General features: G+C 40.1%; 1 protein-coding gene across 2 annotated transcripts in view; it reads right to left on the bottom strand.

Annotated features, from left to right (window-relative positions):
• The window catches only part of SUCLG2 (succinate-CoA ligase GDP-forming subunit beta), a 255,537-nt gene that overhangs the window by 10,221 nt on the left and 228,643 nt on the right, over positions 1-16,673 (bottom strand). For both annotated transcript variants that reach the window (XM_024747042.1, XM_024747043.1), the window contains one exon: positions 13,666-13,786. In XM_024747042.1, coding sequence (XP_024602810.1) covers positions 13,666-13,786 — 121 coding nt within the window. The remainder of the gene's footprint in view (positions 1-13,665; positions 13,787-16,673) is intronic.

Genomic DNA, 16,673 nt, shown 5'->3' with positions numbered 1-16,673 from the left:
GGATAGGACTGTTCTTATAAAGAAGGAACATTCCTACATATGCCCTTATCTATCTGCATGTGGACTTCCCTTTCATACCTTCCTTGAGTCTACCTCATGGCTTTCAATCCATGCATTGATATATTCTAATTTAAGGTGATTGCAGGAATTTTCACAGGTAATTTCGGTGGTGTGAGACTTCTGTCTGAAACACTGGCTTTGGAACTGCACTGCTGCCTATGCAGTGGCGTGACTATATCACTGCGCAGGCTCTGAATGTGTCTGGGAGAAATATTTTCCTGAGTAGACGTCATTGCTAATATTTTCCTGAGAAGAAGTTAGATTTGGAGAGCTTAATATTGCCTGTCAAATGCTTTGTTGGCTCCTAACGACATCTTTCAGAGCTGAGGATGGAGGGAGATTTAGACACTGGTACCATGGGAAGTTTCCAGAGTTCTAGACCTTCTAGTTCTAGATCTTGGTCTCTTCTCTACACCAGGCAACAAACGATGTCCCACTGTTTGCTTTCGTAAAATAAGATTTACTGTGGCACCACCACGCCCATTCCTTTCTGTACTGTCTACGCTGCTTTGGCACCACGATGGCAGAGCTGAGTTATTGCGACAGGGAATACATGGCTCACAAAGCCTAAAATCTGGCCGTTTACAGAAAAAGTCTGCAGACCTTTCTGCTGCACCATCCAAATTTGTGGCCCTGTGGCCCAGCCTCATTTGGTGCTTCTCCAGCTTGAAGCTCCCACTTCCTACTTCTGATGCAGCGGCAGTTGTATTTCTAGGGAAGGAAGTCCCACCCATGCTCTCTTTGAATCAACAATGGCCACTAGCCTGGCTCAAGGGCCCTCACTCTCCTTACCCACATCAGTAACGATCAGAGAACTCTTTTCTGCTGAGCTGGGATATAGTCTCAGAATCTTTCTTGGCACAGACTACAGGCAGCCACTGCTAATGAAGAGAAGGTGGCGTGAGATGAAAGCTATCTGTCTTCCCTGTTCTAAAACATTCCATGAGAAAGTTAGTCTCTCTGCTTAGGTAACTCTGCCTCCAGACAGCCTCAAGGTGGCGCTCTCTGGGAGAGGCTTATTACACCTGTCACCTGTACAACAGCACGGACTGAATCTGCTTCAGTCTCTTCCCTGATAGCAACGTTTCTCTCTCTCTTTCTCACTGATGGCTGATCAAATATGACTTTCAAGGGTTACATAAGGAAACTGAGGCATGAAGAAAGGAACTCACTGGTCACAGAGAAAATACTCAGGGAGCAGATGGTGGTATTGTGAGGTCATAAGCAGGATGCAGGATATGCCAGTCCCCATACCTGCCATGTTCCTTGTTAAAGTGCTCCACCCCCGGCTTCTGCTCAGGAAATCAACTTTGAGCTCTTGTTTTTGAAGAGATGTCCATTACCTAGACTGGGGTGGGCACCTGACCAAAAGGCAGCCCACTCCTAAGGAAACTAATGACCTGCAATGTACCTGAGGGGGCGTTTCCTTCCATGCGGAGGGGCAGCCATTGGCATAGTATGCCTTGTCTCTTCTTCGACTCTCACTGGCTCCACGGTGGCAGCGGAGAGCCTTATCTGGCTGAACTATGTGAAAAGAGGAAGTCGGCACGGGCAGCCCAGCCCCTCCCTCTGCCTTTCTTTTGACACGCTGCTCACAGTGAGCCCAGGTCATCCTCTGCCCCGCGGTGAGAGACCTGCCCAAGGCCAGCAGTGGCCATGAATGGCTGTGGAGAGCTGCCTAATTCTGGGGTTCAGAGTAAGAAAGCTCACCGTTAGTATATAGCAAGGTACCTCCTTCAACTTCTTTGTTAGTAACGAAGGCGATATTTTGGTTTCCTTAGTCTTTTTTTCCTATTTCTCACCAGGATCATAACCCAAATGGGGAAGAATCTGTTGGGTCCCCTCAAAGACCCCAACAACACGGCCTAGTTGGATGGGCTGTAGACAACAGGACGGATGGTTATTACATAAGCTTAAAAGATGGATGACCTGTGCGATCTGCACTTCTAGGGAACACAGAGGGAGCAGGCTGGCCTTAGCGAGAGGCTGAGGGGGTAGAGGCACTAGGAAAGAACAAGAGGGAGTGAGAAGGTTTGAGTAGGGGGCTTTCCAGGTGCAATTCCATTAAAGCCTTACACTAAACCTCCTTTTTATTAAGGTGGTCGGAGAATCAAGTCATTACATCCACAAAAATAAAACAAAAACAAAACACTGCATAGCACAGAGGCCATCTTCCTTAAAGGAGCCCTAGTCCTGTAATTACACTGACTGCTTTCTTCAGGTGCGGTAGGCTTTTTCTTACGCAAGGCAGCAGATGTCCGACACGATATAAATTTCAGTTAGTCACATTAACTACCCAGGGGTAAAATGAAAACTCAAATTGCCAAATATAGTAGATTCTTTGTCTGGAAACTTAAATATTAGATCTCAGAAAACTTTAACTAGCCTAATAGTTTAGATAGGTCCTGTGAGACTCGGTCTAAGGTTTAAGTGTCATGAAGTTTAAGCATTCGTAAGTGTTTATCGATTTTGAAAATGAGAGGATTTAAGGCTCGATGACAGAAAAGGATTGTCTTCAATGTCCCTGTCTCCAATGACACAGGGAGAAGATGCTAGTGATTAAAAGGAGGAGAGGAGATAGATGTCAATGTGAAGTGAAATTTGTCCCAGTAAATAATCACCCACAGCAGACAGTGAAGGAGGGAGGAGATGAAGAGAGGTGAGTGGACACTGGCAAGGCAGAAAGGCAGGTGAGGAACTGGGTGTGTAGAAAATGGGGAGAGTGGGAACAGAGGAAAAATGAGAATCACACAGAGAGAGGAGAAGAGACGTGCCCTGACAGAACCCTCATCTAGGAGCCACGTTCCCAATGACAGCCGCACCAGAACTGAAACACGGACAGAAGGGAAGATGTGCTTGGTGAGGCTGGGGTGCAGGCGGAGACCAGGTCCACCTCATCTTGCAGGGAGCAGGAACTGAGAAAGGAAGAGAAGAAGATGAAAACTCGGTACAGAGCACAGCTGGAAAATGTGCAAAAAGGCCAAGAGGCCAGGGGTGTTATCAGACGCAGAGCCAGACACCGGCCCTGCTGGGCATCTGCCCTCACTCTGCCCAGGATGGTGCCACCACTCAGCTGGGCGTCCCTTAGTCTCTGCTGACTCAGTGTAAAGCAGCAAGCCTAGGGCTCAAACATTCTGAATGAAAACTTTTCCAAGCTAGTCGGTCACAGGCAATCTGCCAAGGGTCACTTTCTGATGGGAGTCAGAAGGATAATCTCCTCTCCGGGTCTCACACCCTAGAATAACTGAAGCCTTGCTGAATGGACGGCTGCCAAGTAGACAGACACAGCTGAAAGCTCGGTGGCTGTCTCTTAACGCTTGAATGCTCGGGGTTTCTCTTCTCCTCAAGCAGACCAAACCATCACAAAGCAGTTTCCCTGTGTCCATGCTAAGGACACTTGATTTGCATTCCTCTGGCTGTGGCTCCAATCTGTTAGTATTTCAGGAAGCAAGTATAAAGAAGTGTCCATGGGCTTCTCTGGTGGTGCAGTGGTTGAGAGTCCGCCTGCCGATGCAGGGGACACGGGTTTGTTCGTGCCCCAGTCCGGGAGGATCCCACATGCCGCAGAGCGGCTGGGCCCGTGAGCCATGGCCGCTGAGCCTGCGCTCCGCAATGGGAGAGGCCACAGCAGTGAGAGGCCCGCGTACCGCAAAAAAAAAAAAAAAAAAAAAAAAGTGTCCACGGAGAAGAGGTGCTGGTGCCTTATCAAGAAAGTAAGAGAAATAGAAGACAAGGTTTCTGACTTAGGGTTGATTACGTTCTCAACAACTTCAGAGAGAGTTTAGGGAACATTAGAAAGATTGGAAAGGATAAGGAGGGAGACCACAAGGGATTTCTGTTTCTAAAGACATCTGGAAAAAGAGAAGCAAAATGTTTATGTTGCTGAAACAAAAATTTGGTATTGGGTGGAAAAATCAAATTGAGAAGATCTGGCTAAGAGAAACAGGATCCAATCTACAGATTATCTAGACTCATTATTACTTCCTTATGAGCTTAACTTGGAATCATAATGAACACCTGAGAGAAAAGCAAATTCCTCTTCAGGCATATTTGAGACATAGAAGTTAGCTGCAGATTGAAGTGGGACAGCAAGAAGGGAAAATGAATTCTAAAAAAGAAAAGTTCTCTTAAGGTTTTGGCAGATTCTGATCCAGAACCATAAAAATGCCCATATGAAATCCAAAGCTTTGGCTAAAACACATCTGCACACTGAATACACCAAGTTGTCGATAAATGCCTGTACATTTCTCAACAGTATCAGGGGTTGGGCTGAATTAACCATCTAGGTAATTTTTGTGCCAAGTATGAATACATTTCAAAAAGGAAAGAAAAAATAAAACTCATTTCATTTTATTTGTTCTTCATTCCAGGAACAACTGTCTACAAAAGCTAAACTCCCCCACCCCACCCCCAAAAAGTGTGCTTCTTCAATTTACCCAGGAGTCTTTTGAATAAAAATAATCCTGTGTCTCAGCTGGTAAATTCTATTCTGATAAGGCAAGTAAATACATGTAATTATAAAGTTACAATTCTCAAAGAGGAGAGTAATCCTTCCCTTATCCACTGGTAAAACAGCTTATAATTATTATACAGCTGATAACAAAGATTTGTCCACAAAATCCCACTAAATCAACAAGCCTGATTTGATTGATTAAAACTTCTAACATCAGGACATTTCTAATAGACCGTGTGCAGCAATAGAGTCTTTAAAATGTGGGCCACACATTGGTGAGACTGATGGCAAGGAAATTGGCTCTTCTGAATGGCCACATAACAGCCAAGAGAGGCCACCTGCTTTATTTATAGGAAACAGATACTAAACTAGTAACAAATCATAGTATTGGGCTTTTGAAATACTTGTTATCTTGGTCATTAAAAATCTCACATTTATTCAGACTATACAGCCATGTGTCAGATTATCAAAAACTTAGAAAGCAGCTAATAGATCTTAGCAATAGTAATTATTTATTATTAATTCAGACTCAGGTAAGGTTTTTCTCCCACACTTAGTTTTTACGTGTCACTCAGTTTTTCATAGATGCTGGGTTGGTGGACACCCCTGCTCACCTCTGCTAACTTTTACTAGCTAGGCAATAGTGGGTGTTCTGGGAATGTGAACCAATTTTAATATTAATAGAAATAAAGTTAATTTTGAAGTTTATTGGCTAAAACAAAGTATAGTGTCAAGTTAAACACAAACTATCACTAGAATTGTTCAAAATATTCCTGCTTCTTTGTATCACTTTGCCTTTCTCTGTCACCACCGACAATGAAGAGTTTGCTCTGTTTAGAAAAACAGAGGGAACTAAATCATACTCTAAGGTTGGGTAAACTATAACTGAATGAAGAGAGATTTGTGAGAGAAGCAGAGTTTATGCTCTGACCCAGAGGAAAGCAAATGAAAAATTTACATTGAGTCTAAGAGAAATTCCTCAGAGAGCCCTGTAGTTAGCAACTTTTTCCCCACTAGAAGCACTAAGAACAAGACTTTCTGTGACAGGACACTTTGGGTTTTGACTGGTTTCTCATTTTAACTGAGCTGTACTGCAGGGGAACAATTTCCAATGCAGTGAGTCCGGAGTGTGGTTTACTGGGCCCTTCAAAATGAGGGTGACATCCATTTGTCCCTCATACTTCTCTTTGGATCTTCCCCTGTATTCCCACATCTCTGCCTCCACACAGATTCCATCTGATGTTATAGCTTCATCTCAAACAAAGCATGACTAGGTCCTAGCGTCATCCTCTCCCAGTCGCTCTATATAGTTTCCACCTTTGACTTTCCCAAGTCCATCAACTGTGCCATCCTCCTCCTGGTCACAGATTTAAACCATAGCTCCCCACTTTGTCTCATCTCTTTTTCTATCTCTGCTCTTGTTTCTACTCACTTTTACCTCTATGCGGCAAATCTGCTTGGGTTCTAGGTTCTACCTAATACTGTAGATTCTGGCTACTAACTTGATTGCCCTACTCAGTTCTTTTCACCCATAACATGTTGCTGCAAAACCGTTACTTTCTACAGGACAGCCTCCTGATCTCCTCAGGTCCTGGCTTGCAGTCTTTGCCACTGTTATGATCCCAGTACCAAGTCCCAAATATGGAACAGATCTGATGACTTGCTTCTGATCCTTTACTAAATTTCCTCCTTCTTCCTTTTTTCCAATGATTCAAATCTTACTTATTTCCATGTTCAGCTTGGAAATTCTCCTTTTATAATATTTCGCTGCTAACTCACATCTGTAAATGTACTATAATTATAGTTGTCAATATTGAGTGAGCTTTAAAAAAGGGTATGCCATATTCAATATCCTGTGATAAACCATAATGGAAAAGAATATGAAAATATATATACACAGTAGAAATTAACACGACATTGTAAATCAACTATACTTCAATAAAATCAATTAAAAAATAAAATAAAGGGTATGCTAGTAAACATGGGCTGAGCTACCACAGGCACAACTTAAAGGACACAAATGTAGTCCCTTAGCATAAAGAGCACAGAGGTTGGTTTGTATTTAGCTTCCTTTACAGGATCTTTATGGATAATATGATCTCCAAATTTCTGTATTTTGTTATCTATGATCAGAGCCAAGAGTAGAGTTAGAGCAGAATTCTTCCATTTTCCCTTGTTTATTAGGCAGGACCAATAGAATTTTGGGATAGGTCTTATCTTGGTGTGGGGCAGCCGTGTTCCCAGGAATCACACATATGGCTATTAGTGAGTGTCCCTGGTATGACCATGTTGAGCGCGAGAGCCTTGTATCTATCTAAGGTCATTTATCACATTAGATGCAACTTCCACAAGAGAAAGAAAAGAATACCACTGAAGACTGGAAATGTGAAAAGCTTTCCGGCTTTTCCTCTATGGATAAAGGTCTTAGGTGCTTATTATAGGATAGCAGCTATTATCGTGAAAGGAGGCGAGTGGCAGAAAAGGTCACCTACACATTTTTAGGCTCCGTAAATTTGGGGCCCAGTATCCTCTTTGAGCTCATCTTCAATTCCCCTTGATAGGGTGGACATCGTAAGGTATCAACATTTCCACAAGCCAGGCTGGTGGTTATCTGGGATGCCCCAATGGCTACTGCTACTAAGAGAGAAGCAGATTCTCTCAGGGCAAACACTGGTTAACATTTTATATATATTAGTTTGTATTGTTGATTTTTCTTTTTGTTTTATTTCCCCAGTTATCTAGTAACTGACATCATTTCTTATATTTCTAAGCATCCTCCTTAATGTCTAAAGCTCAATGGCTTACACATAGTATTTATCATATTAATTAATTAACACAGGCATATATCTTGGAAATGTTTTAATTTAAATGATACAAATCTAAAAAAAAAATAAGATACAAACCTGACTGTCTAACAGACTTAGACATTTCAAAGCTTCTTCCTAGTAGCTCAGATAGACCTTTGATATAGTCAATACTATATTATTAAGGGAGATAATCTTAGATGTGGTAGTTTGCACCTTTCAGCATGTATACCATCCTGCTACATATGGTAAGCATACATTAAATGATGGGGATCAGTTATTACTTCTGGAATAATAAGCATAGTGTGAAAATAAGAGAAGTGCTCCTTTTAATCTTTTGGGAAAAATGAAAAGTGAGGTAACTTTCTTTTCTAGGAGTATACTACAAGCTAATATTATAACTAAGGGTCTCTGCTGACAACAGAGTTACAGGGAGGATCACTAGACAGAATAGGTCCACCGTAGCATGTGCTAGTTTCTAGTCATTTCCAAGTGATAGACACTAGTATGATTTGCTTATGGAGACCCGCTCCCCTTTCAGAACAGAAGAAGAGATGACTTTTACAACCTGAGGCTCACTGGCCACCCTGACCTGAAAACAGTCTGAGGTCAACATTTTAATCAGAGTTATACACCTGCACCGATGAACCCATCAACTCCTTGATGAATTTTCTTTACAGTGCAGCCTTACCATTTTCCTTTCACTGAAATTATTTTTAATTGGATCGATTATGTTGCATTTACATTTTTAAGAACTTTTAATTCAATCATATGTTTTAATGTCCATATTAAACTTTGGCAACTGGAGCCCCTCCTATTTTCATTTTTCTTTTGTGATCATTACTTCTATTAAGTCCATATGGTGCACATCTAAGTTTGTAAGGTGGAGAATCTCAGGGAGGCAGAGAGTGAGAGAAGAAAGAGATACAAAGAAAGAAGCAAACAGAGAAAAATGGACTGCAGCTGTTCTGGAGGCTTGACTTCAAAGGAAGACGGGGCTACACAGTAGGGTCAAAATATCCCTAGACTTTATCTTGAGGAGAAGGACTCTAGGGAATAACGGCACCAGCATGGTAATTGGAGAAATCAAGCTGTCCCCAAAATGATACTCCAGAAGTCTATGCAAGGGGCTGCTCTGTAATCTGAATCTGTTGACGATGTGGACAGGACTTTTGCATAGTTTCAATATTAAACTGTCTATTTTCACTTCTCTACTATAGTGGTTCTCCAAGTGCGGCTTACAGAACCCTGGGGGAGGTCCCTGATGTAAGAACTACTTTTAAAGTAGTAGCAGTAGTAGTAGTGGTGGTAGTAGTAGTAGTAATAATAATCTGCCCTGATGAAGCAAAAGTAAATGTAGGTAAAACTGTGGGCATGTGACCATGGGATCAAGCAGCATGAATCTGTAATAGTTATTCATGTTATTTTTCACCACCTCACATTCACAAGGAAATGTTGCCACTTTCAAGTAAGAATGTTCGTAGTGAACAGTAAAAAAAAACAATAAAAATTAATTGTATTAAATCTCAACCCTTGAGTACACATATTTCTAATATTCTGTGTGATCAAATGGGAAGCATACAAAAGGCACTCTGCTGCATACTGAACTATGACGGTTGTTCTGAGGCAAAGTATTTGTATAACTGTTTGAGTAGAGAGCTAAACCACCCACTTTTCCATGGAAGAGTGAAGAACACACTATGGTTGTTCAGACTTAGACACCTGGCAGACATTTTCTCAAAAGTGAGTGAAGTAAGTCTGCCACTTCAAGGACAACAGCCTAGCATTCTGTGGATTATAAGAAAAATTTGTATTTTCAAATGAAAATCAGAATTCTGGAAAAATTGCATCTACCACCTTGACAGCTTCTCAAAACTTAGAAGCTTTTCTGATAATGGTGTGATATTAACAGATGTAAATTTTTTGATATTGTATGTTGAAATGTGTTAACCTCTGGAAGATCTGCATAATCCAAAATTTTCCGTATGATTAAATCATGCACGTGTAAAATCCACTTACTGTGCAAGACAGACCAATAGATTTCAATATCACAGAGCATAAAAAGTTCATTGACTACAGGCTCTTTGGTGACACTAATGGTGGACTCTGGGAGGGCTCACACCAAGGAGTACTTCCCAGAACTTCTGCTCCAGTGCCCTTGTCCCTGTGGTGAGCCACAGCTGCTCCCTGCCTCTGCAGGAGACCCTCCAACACTAGCAGCCATGTGGCTGATGGTCTTGGTTCTCTGGCTGGGTGTCAGGCCTGAGCCTCTGAGGTGGGAAGAGTCGAGTTCAGGACATTGGTCCAACAGAGACCACCCACCCCGGCCCCTCGTAATATCAACCGGTGAGAGTTCTCCCAGAGATCTCTGTCTCAACGCTAAGACCCAGCTCCACTCAACAACGAGCAGTAAGCTCCAGTGCTAGACACCCAATACCAAACAACTAGCAAGACAGGAACACAATGCCACCCATTAGCAGAGAGAATGCCTAAAAACATAATAGGTTCACAGACACCCCAAAACACACCACCAGATGCAGTCCTGCCCACCACAAAGACAAGATCCAACCTAATCCACCAGAACTCAGGCACCAGTCCCCTCCACCAAGAGGCCTACACAACCCACTGAACCAACTTTACCCACTGGGGGCAGACACCAAAAAAACAGGCACTACAAACCTGCAGCCTGTGAAAAAGACACCCCAAACACAGCAAGTTAAGCAAAATGATAAGACAGAGAAAAACACAGCAGATGAAGGGGCAAGGTAAAAACCCACCAGACCAAACAAACGAAGAGGAAATAGGTAGCCTACCTGAAAAAGAATTCAGAGTAATGATAGTAAACATGATCCAAAATCTTGGAAATAGAATGGAGAAAATACAACAAACGTTTAACAAGGACCTAGAAGAACTAAAGAGCAAACAAACAATGATGAACAACATAATAAATGAAAATTAAAATTCTCTAGAAGGAATCAGTAGCAGAATACTGAGGCAGAAGAACGGATAAGTGACCGGGAAGATAAAACAGTGGAAATAACAACTACAGGGCAGAATAAAGAAAAAAGAATGAAAAGAAGTGAGGACAGTCTCAGAGACCTCTGGGACAACATTAAACACACCAACATTCGAATTATAGGGGTCTCAAAAAAAGAAGAGAAAAATAAAGGGTCTGATAAAATATTTGAAGAGATTATAGTAGAAAATTTCCCTAATATGGGAAAGGAAATGATCAATCAAGGCCAGGAAGCACAGAGAGTCGCAAACAGGATAAATCCAAGGAGAAACACGCCAAGACACATATTAATCAAAACACCAAAAATTAAATACACAGAAAAAATATTAAAAGCAGCAAGGGAAAAGCAACAAATAACATACAAGGAGATCCCCATAAGGTTAACAGCTGATCTTTCAGCAGAAACTCTGCAAGCCAGAAGGGAGTTCATAGTAGGGGACTTTAACACCCCACTTTCACCCATGGACAGATCATCCAAAATGAAAATAAATAAGAAACACAAGCTTTAAATGACACATTAAACAACATGGACTTAACTGCTATTTATAGGACATTCCATCCAAAAACAACAGAATACACTTTCTTCTCAAGTGCTCATGGAACATTCTCCAGGATAGATCGTATCTTGGGTCACATATCAAGCCTTGGTAAATTTAAGAAAATTGAAATTGTATCAAGTATCTTTTCTGACCACAACGCTATGGGACTAGATATCAACTACAGGAAAAGAACTATAAAAAATACAAACACATGGAGGCTAAACAATACATTACTAAATAACCAAGAGATCACTGAAGAAACCAAAGAGGAAATCAAAAAACACCTACAAACAAATGACAATGAAAACATGACGGCCTAAAACCTATGGGATGCAGCAAAAGCAGTTATAAGAGGGAAGTTTACAGCAGTACCATCCTATCTCAGGAAACAAGAAACATCTCAAATAAACAACCTAACCTTACACCTAAAGCAATCAGAGTAAGAACAAAAAAACCTGAAAGTTAGCAGAAGAAATCATAAAGATCAGATCAGAAATAAATGAAAAAGAAATGAAGGAAACAATAGCAAAGATCAATAAAACTAAAAGCTGGTTCTTTGAGAAGATAAAAATGATAAACCATTAGCCAGACTCATCAAGAAAGAAAGGGAAAACACTCAAATCAATACAATTAGAAAAGAAAAAGGAGAAGTAACAACTGACACTGCAGAAATACAAAGGGTCATGAGAGATTACTAACTATATGCCAATAAAATGGACAATCTGGAAGAAAGAGACAAATTCTTAGAAAAGCACAACCTTACAAGACTGAACCAGGAAGAAAAAGAAAATATAAACAGACCAATCACAAGCACTGAAATTGAAACTGTGTGCAACTGACAAAGGATTAATCTCCAAAATATACAAGCAGTTCATGCAGCTCAATATCAAAAAAACAAACAACCCGATCCAAAAATGGGCAGAAGATCTAAACAGACATTTCTCCAAAGAAGATATACAGATTGCCAACAAACACATGAAAGAATGCTCAACATCATTAATCATTAGAGAAATGCAAATCAAAACTACAACGAGGTATCACCTCACACTGGTCAGAATGGCCATTATCAAAAAACCTACAAACAATAAATGCTGGAGAGTGTGTGGAGAAAAGGGAACCCTCTTGCACTGTTGGTGGGAATGTAAATTGATACAGCCACTATGGAGAACAGTATGGAGGTTCCTTAAAAAACTACAAATAGAACTACCATACGACCCAGCAATCCCACTACTGGGCATATACCCTGAGAAAACCGTAAATCAAAAAGAGTCAAGTACCACAATGTTCGTTGCAGATCTATTTACAATAGTCATGATATGGAAGCAACCTCAGTGTCCATCGACAGATGAATGGATAAAGAAGATGTGGCACATGTATACAATGGACTATTACTCAGCCATAAAAAGAAACAAAATTGAGTTATTTGTAGTGAGGTGAATGGACCTAGAGTCTGTCATACAGAGTGAAATAAGTCAGAAAGAGAAAAACAAATACTGTATGCTAACACATATAGATGGAATCTATAAAAAAAAAGAAAAAAATGGTTCTGAAGAACCTAGGGGAAGGACAGGAATAACGACGCAGACGTAGAGAATGGACTTGAGGACACGGGAGGGGGAAGGGTAATCTGGGACAAAGTGAGAGAGTGGCATGGACATATATGCACTACCAAATGTAAAACAGATAGCTAGTGGGAAGCAGCCACATAGCACAGGGAGATCAGCTCGGTGGTTTTTGACCACCTAGAGGGGTGGGATAGGGAGGGTGTCAGGGAGACGCAAGAGGGAGGGGATTTGGGGATATACATATACGTATTAGTTGATTCACTTTGTTATACAGCAGAAACTAACACACCATTGTAAAGCAATTATACTCCAATAAAGATGTTAAAAATAAACAAATAAATAATTTTTAAAAATTCAAAAAAAAAAATTCATTGAAATAGTTTCAGATTCTATGTTAAAACCTATCTGTAATAAAGACACTGTTACAGGTTTTAGTGTAGTATCAAAGAATAATATTCAGAATTATATGAAATGATTATTAAAAACTGCTCTGTTTTCCAGATACATAGCTCTATGAGGCCAGATTTTCTTCATATACTTCCACCAAAACAGCATATTGCAACAGATCTGTTGCAGAAGCAAATATTAAGCTAGATATTAAAGGGATTTGCAAAGCCATAAAACAGCGCTGCTATTCTTACTAAAATTTTTAAAAGATATTTGTAATTCTTCATAAATTATATAGTTTATATACTTACATGTAAAATATATAATACAAAAATTAAAAGTTTATTATTTAAAAAGTGAGTATTTAAAAAGTTCCAGTAGTTATTCCTCTTACCAGATTAATTTACAATCAGTTAAATAAATTAATAAATATCGACAGATATAACCCAAAATAAACAAGAGATCTTTGGGGTTCTCAAGTTTAACAAGTAGGGAGGCCTCAGACCAAAAAGTTTGAGAACCCTTGGTGTCTCATGATGAAAAATTCTTGGAGCAGCATTTCTAAGAGTGTTTTCCCCAGAACACTAATCTCATGATATGATTCATAATAAAAGGGCTCCACCCTGGAATATGTTTGCAAAATTCGGAGACTCATAACATGTGCCATTCTTGGAGAGCTGCAATGCAGATTAAAAGCTCAGAGAAGTACTGCATTTCTTCATCTTATGTAATCCAGTGTTTCCTAATGTTTGTCTCAGGAAGTTTGTGAATGCAGAACATGCTGGTCATCTGATCCTGAAGAAGGCGGGTACTGGCACTGTGGAAATCTACAGTAACTTACCTTCAAGCCGGACCACCAGCGGCACCTTCAGTTCCAGCTCCCGGCAGGCTCTGGTGATCCCATTGGCAATGATGGCACAGTTGATGATTCCGCCAAAAATGTTGACTAGGATGGCTTCAACCTGAAATAAAAAATAGGAAGGTGCCCATGAAAATGCTGACAGTCAACATTCCCCCAAATAATTGGCTAAACAACAGAGAAAATTAAAATCATCATCTTAAAAAAAAAAAAACAGAATAGGAACTATAAAACAAGACCCAGAAAATGTTGAGGTTAAAATTTAGTATTTAATTAATAAATATCAATATATAACATTACCATATTAACCCAGATTATCCTATCAATCACTTCTCTGAATTCAAAATGAATTCAGTCACCACTCATTTCTTATACACTGTCTTCTGCTGTGTCTTACATTGGGCTGGCCAGAAAGTTCGTTTGGGTTTTTCTGTAAGATGTAACATATGTTAAGATGTAATGGATGTTATTTATGCATAGTGACATTTAAAATTTCATGTAGTTATGTATTTTCCCTCCATGGCTTATACTTGAATTTTTACCTGTCCTGGTACCTCATAAAATATTTCAAAACTAGTAACATTAATTATTTGTTGTTTTGTATTATTAGGTAAAAATTCCAATTTTTCTATGCTTCCTTAATACCTCTTTGGTATGCTAGAGGTATATTCTCAAAAGTCAGAGATAGCTTAATTATCTTAGATAATGACCTTTTTGATTAAAAAAAAAAAGACCCCCAAAATAAAAAGATACAAGCTCACACTACAAGGATATAAAAAAAGTCAAGCCACTGACTAGAATTTTTCAGAAATGTAAATTTAAACCCATCATGTTAACCTGCTTATACATATTCCATAATAAAAGGCATGTGGGCCAAAAAAATTGTACTTGCCCTGACTTGATAAATAGTCATAAGAAAATCCTGTATAATTAACATGAAGAACGAGATAATGAAGAGAATTCATTACCTAGATTAATTGATAACACCCACAGATAACAGCTATTCATCAAGCTGGAGGCATCAAAATTCCAACAATGGAGTCACAATTAAATTATGCTACACTAATTGCAAAGCATATATGTGTGTGCTGCATGCCATTTTTAAATCCCATTATTTCAATATGCTAAATTAACTACACAAAATACATGAGAAAAGGATACCTTACATTTGCTCAGCACTTAACTCTTTAAAAAGTGCCATTACATGAACCCTCATTTTTAATTTTGATCCCTGCGTTACAGTACAGTAAGTAGAGTGAGTGGATAGCCCTCTATAGCTGATAGAGCCATTCAGAAAATTCACATGATGTGTCCCAGTGTTACATAGCTAACAAGTAGCAGTGGTAAGGCTCAAAGTCAGGCTCTAGATTGCCTACTGATTCTTCATTCATGCCAGCTGCTAGAGCTGGAATCTTGGGCAAGGGCCACACCCTGCCTCAAACGTGGTTTCCTCACCTATAAAATGGGAGTAATAGTACGTAGTCCATAAAGTTGTTGAAAGGCCTAAATAAGACATGTGAGATGCTTATTACATGCCTGTAAGGTACCTAATGGATATTTACACATGCATTTATTTCAACAAGCTATGGTGAAAGTGGACAGGTTACCTAGACAGCAAGTATAAGAAAACCTTTCAGTAGACTGCAGCTATGTTGAATATGAATGTAACAGAAACACAAACTTATTGAAGTTCAGTAAAAAGGTAATGTTTTAAGAATAAAATAAATGAGCAATATTTTCCAAACCAATTACACACTGGAGCTACTCCCAAAAAAGAAATCTCCCATTACCATTCACAGCAGGCTGACTGGTAAGTAGAAGCTTGCTTTCTAATGATGGCTATTAAATGCTGTTAGTATTGAGGCCTGGTACAGCAGTAGTTTTCAAATAGCTGTGGGATGGAGAGGAGCTTGCCAGAACAATGGAAGACAAAAACCACTCAAGAGCAATAATGACTCCACAGGGTCCAAGAGAGAAACTCAGAAAGAGCTGAGGCTCATTCAGTTTCTGTAGAAGAACTAAGCTTTCTAGTAAAGTACATAGTGGCTCCTCTATACCTCTGCCATGGTGCAACCTGCACATTCCTTAGGGATGAGTTCAGATGTCAACAACTTCTCAGTGAAGCTTTTCTGTGTCATCAAGTTAGGGTGAATTATTCTATTTAATCCATCTAAAACAGTATGATTGTTCTATAGAGTAGGCACACCACACACAGCAAACATATGTGAAGTCATCCACATAGGCAGGAGTGAGGCACAAGAGGCAGGAAGATGCCCCTGGCCCTGTGATCCAATGCTTCTCAGTAGATGTATACCCTGGAGCAAGAGTCAGATATGAGCTGTGATTCTGGTACTGCCTCATTTAGTAACAGTTTCCATGAGTCCTTCATGTCAGTTATCTCATTGTGTTTAACGAGCATCTGACAAATACAGATACTCTTCATACAACAACGTGTACCTAAAAGTGAGCCAACCACTTCAACTGGTACTGAACCCAAGGAAAAGCCCTCTTTTCCAATGGTGGATGAATAGGTGGCTTTGTTAGGTGTGCTGAAAAAAGGACAACTGTTCTCCAATGTAGTATATTCACCTCTCACCCTGTATCCCCATGCCCAAGATACAACACCCTGGGTGGGTCACCTTTGCGCTCCTCTACAACAGGAGTTTTTTTTATAAGCAGCTAGCACAATCCATGACATAGTGTAATCACCTAATAAATAATGGTTTCAAGAGTGAATGAAATTAATTTCAATAGACACTTAATGGCCATCTCCCAAACCAGGCACAGAGTTTAGTGCTTGGGAGATGGAGATGAATAAGATGTCATCACTGCCCTCAAAGAGTTCAAAGACTAGTTTGAGGCAGACCAGCAAACTGGCAATTACAATCCTGGCTCCTTAGTCTCACGGAGCTAAGACCAGGGCAACACTAGTGGTACAGACTGCTGTAGCGAGAGGGGCCTTTTGGAAGAAGTGATGTTCCAGGTGACAA

This window comes from Neophocaena asiaeorientalis, unplaced genomic scaffold (assembly GCF_003031525.2).
Source record: "Neophocaena asiaeorientalis asiaeorientalis breed wild unplaced genomic scaffold, Neophocaena_asiaeorientalis_V1.1 scaffold130, whole genome shotgun sequence".
Lineage (NCBI taxonomy): Eukaryota > Metazoa > Chordata > Mammalia > Artiodactyla > Phocoenidae > Neophocaena > Neophocaena asiaeorientalis.
This window is presented reverse-complemented; position numbering and strand designations above follow the sequence as displayed.